At 39.6% G+C, this 7,998-nt stretch overlaps 1 protein-coding gene across 1 annotated transcript in view; it reads right to left on the bottom strand.

Moving 5' to 3' along the window:
- Window positions 1-7,998, bottom strand: part of LOC136677011 (immunoglobulin superfamily DCC subclass member 4-like) — a 79,764-nt gene continuing 71,766 nt past the window's right edge. Inside the window, exons 16-20 of the mRNA XM_066654353.1 lie at window positions 6,675-6,809; window positions 5,039-5,141; window positions 2,950-3,169; window positions 2,001-2,129; window positions 1-591 (exon numbers count right to left, since the gene is read on the bottom strand). Coding sequence (XP_066510450.1) covers window positions 64-591; window positions 2,001-2,129; window positions 2,950-3,169; window positions 5,039-5,141; window positions 6,675-6,809 — 1,115 coding nt within the window. The 3' untranslated portion in view covers window positions 1-63. The remainder of the gene's footprint in view (window positions 592-2,000; window positions 2,130-2,949; window positions 3,170-5,038; window positions 5,142-6,674; window positions 6,810-7,998) is intronic.

Below are 7,998 nucleotides of genomic sequence, written 5' to 3'. Positions count from 1 at the left end.
TTATAGCCTAGTGTTCCGTCTCCTTTTGTGGAATTCTACAAACATGTGTTCCTTCGTTTGAGCTTAGGGGCACAGGTAACCTTGTGCACCTGAGGTAGACTGGACAAGGCCAGACGTGATGAAGGCTGCTGGGGATGGGGGCAGTCCACTCTGGGACAGAGCCTTCCTCTTGGGGCAGAGTCTGTGGTCTCCGTTGTCTAGGCTTTCCCATGCAGGCCGCACACTCTCGTGGGAATGGAAACCATTGGTTAGCCCAACCCCCTCGAGTCTGGTCCCTCCCAAGGTTCGCTGGATCAGCCCACCACTCTCCAAAGGCCCATTGTGAATGGACAGTACATCATGGGCATGGTTGGACACAGGAGGAGACTGAGGCTGAGTCTCTAAGGTAAAGGAAGAGGGGGCAGGGTGTGCTGTGGGGGACTGGGTTGGAGCCTCCTTTCCATTAGAGGAGTTTTCAGAGACAGGACATCCCAAAGAGAGATCAGTGTTGCTCTGAACTCCGTCCACTGCTTCGGACAGCTCAGAATGTACTATCACTTCTGCTTTCACCTGATTGGAGCCCAGTGAATGCAAACACTCCTCATGGCCAGTCTGAAACACACAAGAGCATTTCATTCTTCCCTCTGCTATTTCATGCAATTCATGCAAAAGGAGCCCCAACCAAGTATTGAGTGCATATACTATACATTTTTCAGGAGGCCAACATTTCTGTATTAAAAATTATTTTAAATTGGTCTTATAGAATATTCAAATTTTCTGAGATATTGGCTTTTCATTGGCTGTAAGCCATAATCATCAACTTTAAAATAAATAAACACTTGAAATAGATCACTCTGTTTGTAATGAATCTATGTAATATATGAGTTTTTTTTATTACAGAAGTATATTTTTATTACAGAAGTATATATTTGCAGTCTAGTGATGGGACCCTTTATATCTTTCTAGCTGGCATTGAGCATGTTAACCTTAGGTACAGTTACATGTTTTTTTTTATAATGATTGTGTGTAATTGATTGAATGTAATATCTATGTCTATTTTGGGTGCGCTTCCCTGTACCTAAACACCCTAATTATTAAGGGTGTCTACTAACATTTTGTGACATAATACATGCATACATGTTGACTATGACAAATGATGATATTTTTCCTGCCCACAACGATATTTTGTATTACATGAAAGCATGCGCAGCTCTCAAAATTACAAGGCTTAACAGATTTGAAGTGAAAATTCAGTGCTATAGACATGTTTTTCAAACATCTGTAAAGGTGATAGCTAAGCAGGAACATGGGCCAAAATAAAGCATTACCAATATTGTGCTTTAAAGTATTTACAGAATGTAAAATAAGTCAGCATTATTTATATATGCATAATAACCAAAACACAGCTGTCTGTCAAGGGAATGTAGCAAGCGCAAGATGGACGTCTGGTGTTCATCATGCTAATGGACATGCTTTCAGACTTTACTGCATTCGCCTGGAGCCCCATTTTGAGAAAACATTGGCTCATCACACCGTCATCCTCTATTCTCTTGTGCTGTGTTTACAAGTGTAATGACTGGAAACGAAAAAGCAGGAGGATGACGAATATGTCAATGGGGAATAAATCAGGGCCAATATAAGGTGTGATGAAAAGGTAAATCAGGAATTAATTTGATTTCTCTATTTCCTTATCACCCCCTTGTGTGTGTGTGTGGGTAGGGTAATTGGCGAGTCGGAAAGGAGCTTCAGTGCTTTATTCAAACCACATCACCTGTCACGTACTAATTATCTATGTCATTTTCACTGGCTGTTAAATGTTAATTACTTTCTCTACACGTTTCCTGCCTACAAGCAGCATGGTCCATCAACTCCGCTGAATAATGCTCACACTCACAGATATGTGCACAGCTTCATCTCATCATATGATTGAAATTACATGTCTATAGAAAATATATTTTCACACTCCTGCTGTCAGAATGTGGAAGTTCACTCACTCATGTATTCTCACCATTCCCTCTCACCTTGCTGTTCTCCAGGGCTGTGATGTCATGAGGTCCGTTAATGAGAGAAGGACAGTCCTCTGTGATGGTGTCTCTGTATCTGGTGATCCTGTTGGTCCAGTCGCGGCTGACTGAACCATTCCAGCTTGGCTGGATAAAGAAAAAGACAGCAGTTTAGTAAAATGCAGTGTATTTTTTATAAGTAAATACAAACGTTTCTAATAGACATGCTTTAAGACACAGACACACCTCATGCACACGTTTAACAAATGTTCTACAAGGAGTACTATTTCAGTGCTTCAAATGAATGACACTGTGTCCTTGTTAAATATGATGCATTATTGTGATATGTGTGTACAAGCTATGGTGTATTAGTCTTCATCTATTTGTAGATTTAGGAGAAACTGTACGTATATTTTATCATTTTACCCTGTGCAAATTAACTAAATGTTCTCCTTTTATTATATGAGTTTTTTTTTTTATTTTAAAGAATCTCATATGTACATACATGGCCGTCATCGCTTTGTGATGGTTGGCTGCACAAAAGAGTCATACTCATGGTGCACTATGAGAGTAGAGAAGCTAACTGAGCATCCCTATCTCTTGTCAGCAGACACACACCTATGGGTAATTTAGAGTGACTGATCAACTTCACGTGCATGTCTTTGGACTGTGGGAGGAAACCGGAGTACCCGGAGGAATCCCACACAAGCACAGGGAGAACATGCAAACTCCACACAGAACGGCCAGGGCTGGGAATCGAACCTGGATCGTCTTGCTGTGAGGTGACAGTGCTAACCACTACAGCCAGAGTATCTCAGAGACATTTAAAGAATTAATACTAATAACTACACAATCTACAACTTCAGTTATTAGAGGCTCATTGTTAATTTGAGACTTGTACAGTACAGTCTAGTACAGTATACTAAACAGGTACATTGAAATTAGTGAACTAATTCAATACTTTTACCTTGGGCTCTGCTGGATCATCAGCAGTGAAAACCCCACCCATGAGGCTCTGTTGCTCATTAGGTTCAGTGAGGGGCACAGCAGGGTTGTGGGCTGAGGGAGGCATCAGGGTCTCCAGCTCGTGGCAGTCAGTGCAGTCAGACACACCAGTTGACATAGCATGTCCACCCCTGCGGTACTGGGAGCTCAATGCACTGGCCTCTAAACCCCCAGACACATCCCTAACAGATCAGAGAGAGAGAAAGAAAAACAAAGACATAGACAGAGAGTCAAATTGAAAGACCTGAGCCAGTACCAAATGGACTAAACTATGCACTGGCCTTAAGGGCGTATAATTAGCATAGACGGAAGTGACGTGTCCCCACCAATATCCAGCGATTATTGAATTGTCCCCATCAATAATTTGATCCCCTCAAAAAAAAAAACAAAAAAAAAAAAAAAACATGTCAACGTCTACAGGCACAGAAAGGGTTAAAGGGGGGTGGGTGCGTGGTGGTTTTGATACACTATTTCTCGTTTGTAACCAGTTGGTGGTGGACAACAGGGCAACAACCCAGTTACAAACAATGTGTTTGTAACTGAAAACTGACGAATAATGCCTTAAACCAGTCAGAGAAAGTACTTTGGAACTTTGAAGGATCTCTTATTTTTGAGTGTTTTCTACAAAGGATTGATTAGTCACGGATCACTGGACATAGCAAAAACCACATGCAAACACATCGGAAGCCTTAATATGAAACTGAATGAATTGCACAACAAATTGTGGGGGTGGGGGTTTGTTACTTAACAACGTCATGTGTTTTAGAGCATTAGTGCAAGTGTACAATGATTTAAATATTCATCTTGCATGAAGCCATTTAGGCTTATATAAGCATCTATTAGCATCTTATTTGTAAGCTACATTAGACTTTCAATATATTTCAGCTATATTTACAGCAACAGGAAAAATATGTACATTTAATTTTTTCCCTAAATATTAATTTACATTTCCATCATTGCACCTTGTGTGCCTGCCATCATATTCTTAACTGGCCACTGAACTGTTCCATTACTACATAACTGGAAACCATCAAACTTAACGACGATCTTATCCACAGCTCAATAGGCGGATATCATCCACCAAACATGAGGCTAGTAACTGTGCTCACATTAAAGAGGCAACATTAGATGTGTTCAAACAACAAGCCTAGAAGTCAAAGCCATTCTCACTGGTATCTATGCAAAGCTATGCAAAATTATTGTAATGTAAAAGTTCAGATTTATGTACATGTAAATGCAGCATTCCTTTCATATTGAAATGAAAATATAATCCCATGCTTTTGCACAATAACGGAGAAATTCCCATAAGACAGTGATTTGCGTTTGCTGTTTTCTGTGCCAAAGCTAAGCATAGTGTATCTGTCTTTTGTTTGGCCTTCATTTCTGTTCTGTAGGCATACAGGAGTTCTAATAGAAGCAAAAGCACCCAGCCATGACAGAAAGCACACCCCAACATCTGCCTGTCTCCCTGCTGCTCCGCACTGATAGACACACACACACACACACACTCTTATGATATACACACTGACTGATGGTGATTACCAGGCTGGGATATCTGCCATTGGAAGCAGCTTCGCAATACTGCCATTGCAGATTAGGGATAATATCTGCAAACAAAACAGGCCTGCCAAAATCCTTCTCATTTAATTCATATAAAGTCTGTTATCATTAAAACCGCCACCATTGGTGTTTAAATTAGTTTCTCAGATTCTCGTGATCCAGTGATTGTCAACTCGACATGAACATTGCAGTGCTGCTGTCTGAGATGGAAGATATGGATTATTCTGTCATACTGTTGGGCATGATCATGTATAAAACATATTAAAACATGGTAGTGGTTTGTCAAATTCACAGCAAAATTACTGAACCACAGAGTTCTCAAGAGCCGAGTGGTTCTGAGGCATTTATATCAGCAACAATGTAATAAAGACTTCATTCATAGCACACACTTACAACTTTAAGAACCCTTTCAGTTGGGCAAACGGCTTGAGAATACAAATGAAGACAGTTACACTTACAAAGAAAATTTGTCAAAGGGACTTGGTGTGTACCTGCTTTTTCCGTTGTGGAAACTAACACACATGCAGAGCAGGATGCAGAGAAGCCCGAGACACACACCAACAATGATCCCAGTGACAGCATGTATGTCGAGTTCTGGAGAGAGAGAGAGAGCATGAGAGGGAGAGAATGCAGAATATTATTAGAATTAACATAGTTAAAAATATTTAATATTGTAATACACAAGCTGGATTGATGTATAGACATCAAAATGCTATTTAAATAGCATAGAATTTTTGTTCCTGACCGAGAGTTTAAAGCCCTTGAGTACTTTTTTATTATTTAATTCTGTTTGAATTTTCTCAAAATGTTCTCCCCTCAATATTTTTACACTGTCAGTCACCGTATTTTGCTTGATCAAATGCAGCTATGTGCTTCTTTTCTAAACGTTAACATATAATTAGATCATTATTTATCACATTTGAAAATAATTACTCAAATATCTTTTATATATCAATGGTTGTGTTTTCGAGTAACTATTTTTTCATGGTTGAATAATCCAAGGAATTTTGGACCCCTGATGTTCCATGTTTCATTAACGTTGTGTACATTTAACTAAATGATGTCTTTATATCTTACCCTGATGTTGTCACAGTACATTCACCTCCTTTAATGTAATACATGTATGTCAACATAAAAAAGGGTCATTATAATGCAATAAAAATCATCAATATATATCTGAATTTGTTTTTTGAGGGACATTTTCAGTTTTATATTTGTTGGACATGTGTTCTTTTATTTATTTATAGGCTTTTTATTGTAACACATACAGTTTCAATCTGTTCATTATATTCTGTGTAAACGTTTAAACCTATCTCACCACTGCAAGTCTTTTGATGTTTTTTCTTCAAGCTTGTTCCTTTTTGACAAATAAACTAATAATTTATGATCTGGATATAAAAAATGCTAATATAACATTCCCAAGTCCATTTCAGTGAAGGAAAGAGCTGAGTATAATAACCGGCCCACTCAGTACTTACAGCCTGAATTAAACTGCCTCTGATATCAAAGTAAACGTCAGAATGATTACAGTATGTGATGTGAGATGAGTGTGGGTTGGTGTGTGTGTGTATATGTGTCTCACTATACCACTTCTAACAGCCCAAGTGGATCATAGATGTTGAGCACTAGTAATGGCTGTCTCTATGGCAGTGGAGAATACAGCCACATGGCTTCAATAACATACTACCTAGTCTCACAGATACACTCAGAAGCACAGTTCTTTTTCCTTTTTCCTCACTCTCCGCCTGCAACTTAATCAGCACATAAGATGTGCCTTGCTGCTCTAAAGCTAGGGCCCTGGCTGTCACTGTACTGCAGCAGCAGCAGCAGGCAGTATAGAGAGGGCTGCAATTTACCAAGCTGTTGGAGCTGAACAGAGTTTGCTGCTTTGCTTATTAGCCCCGCAGGAAAAGTGCCAGCAGCCCCAACAAACCAGCCTAACGACCACTCAAACAACAGAGTGGGAGCCAGAGTGAAGGGAATGAAGTGGGTGTATGTGTGTGCTTGTATGTGTTGAAGAAAAGGAGCACTTAAAGTAACCTAAATAGCCAAATTGTATTAAATTCCTTGATGAAGTCTTACTCTCTTCTGACAAACACCCAGCACTGAAACATTCTATGTACTTACCGTAATTTTTTGGGGGTGTGTGCACGTCCTTTACGGGAGAGAAAGGTCCCACACCCACCTCAGTACAAGCCCCCATCTTAAAATAGTACCGGGTTCCGCTCATCAAACCCAGAACCTCAGTGCTGGTCACAGATCCTGAGGAAGGGGAAAGAGAGGGAGAGAAGAAAAAGGAATATGAATGAATGAACTAATACATTTTCACTATATTTCTATATACTTGCTAGAAGAAAATAATGTCATTATAACTGTTTATTTTGACCTATTCACACATTATTTTATTGTAATTATAACATATTTTTCAGTATTTTTGATTATTTTTGAACATGATTTGTCACTCATAACTATGAAAAACCTGCAGAAAATTACATTTAAATCAGTGAACAACTGAATGGCACAATTTTGTGAGAGGACCACCACAGAGCAGGTATAATTTGGTAATGGATCATTCTCAGCACTGCATTGACACTGCGTTAAGATGCTTTCCTACTGCACGGAACCTACTCGACTCCACTCGACTCAGCTCTTTTGCTTTTCCCCTGGCCAAATCTGGTACCTGGTCCCTGAAACCAGGTACTTTTTAAGCAATGAAATATGACACGTAAACACTACAGAGCCCTGACTGGCCAGAGAGTCCTCTCAATGCTCCAGTGCAAATTAACCAGTGGTAAAATATCTGAAGTTACAGCAGCTTTCGCATTTGATTTTTTCAGACTCACAATCACAGCTCGTAACGTTACCCCAAGGGGTTTTGAAGAGATTCAAATGCTCCTTGGATGGGTGGCGGACAAAAATCTCCAGTGAAAACCGATCGAGTAAAAAGGAAAACTGATCTGTAAGAGCTGTGGCATAATGAGTAAACAGTGGAGGTCTAAATCCCCTAAATGTCACTACTAGACTGAGAATAGTCCACCAAGCAAAAAATATCCAGTCAGCAGCGTCCTGTGAGTGGCGTCCTGTGTCCACTGATGAAGGACAAGAGGATGACCAACACAAACTGTGCAGCAGCATAAGAGCAACTGTCATCTACAATGTCTCTGCGTGTCTACTGCATCACAAATCCATCTGAATAATGTGTTTAGATATGCAGCAGTACTTTTTGCACATTTTTTGGGAAAACAGCCTGAGGCATCACCAGGAATAGAACTGAAGATCTCCTGGTGAACCAATATGGAGCCCCCATACTGTGAATTTCTATGAATTAGTTTCCGCAAGCACTGTTATTAAAACAGCTTTATAAAATTTTACAAAAGTGTTTCAATAATTGACACTTGTTTTGACACTTTATAATGCAACTTTATAATACTTGTCATGAAAGGCTTTTGTA

Source organism: Hoplias malabaricus, chromosome X2, assembly GCF_029633855.1.
Source record: "Hoplias malabaricus isolate fHopMal1 chromosome X2, fHopMal1.hap1, whole genome shotgun sequence".
NCBI classification, from domain to species: domain Eukaryota; kingdom Metazoa; phylum Chordata; class Actinopteri; order Characiformes; family Erythrinidae; genus Hoplias; species Hoplias malabaricus.
Note: the sequence above shows the minus strand (reverse complement) of the source record. Positions and strands in the feature narration are given on the sequence as shown.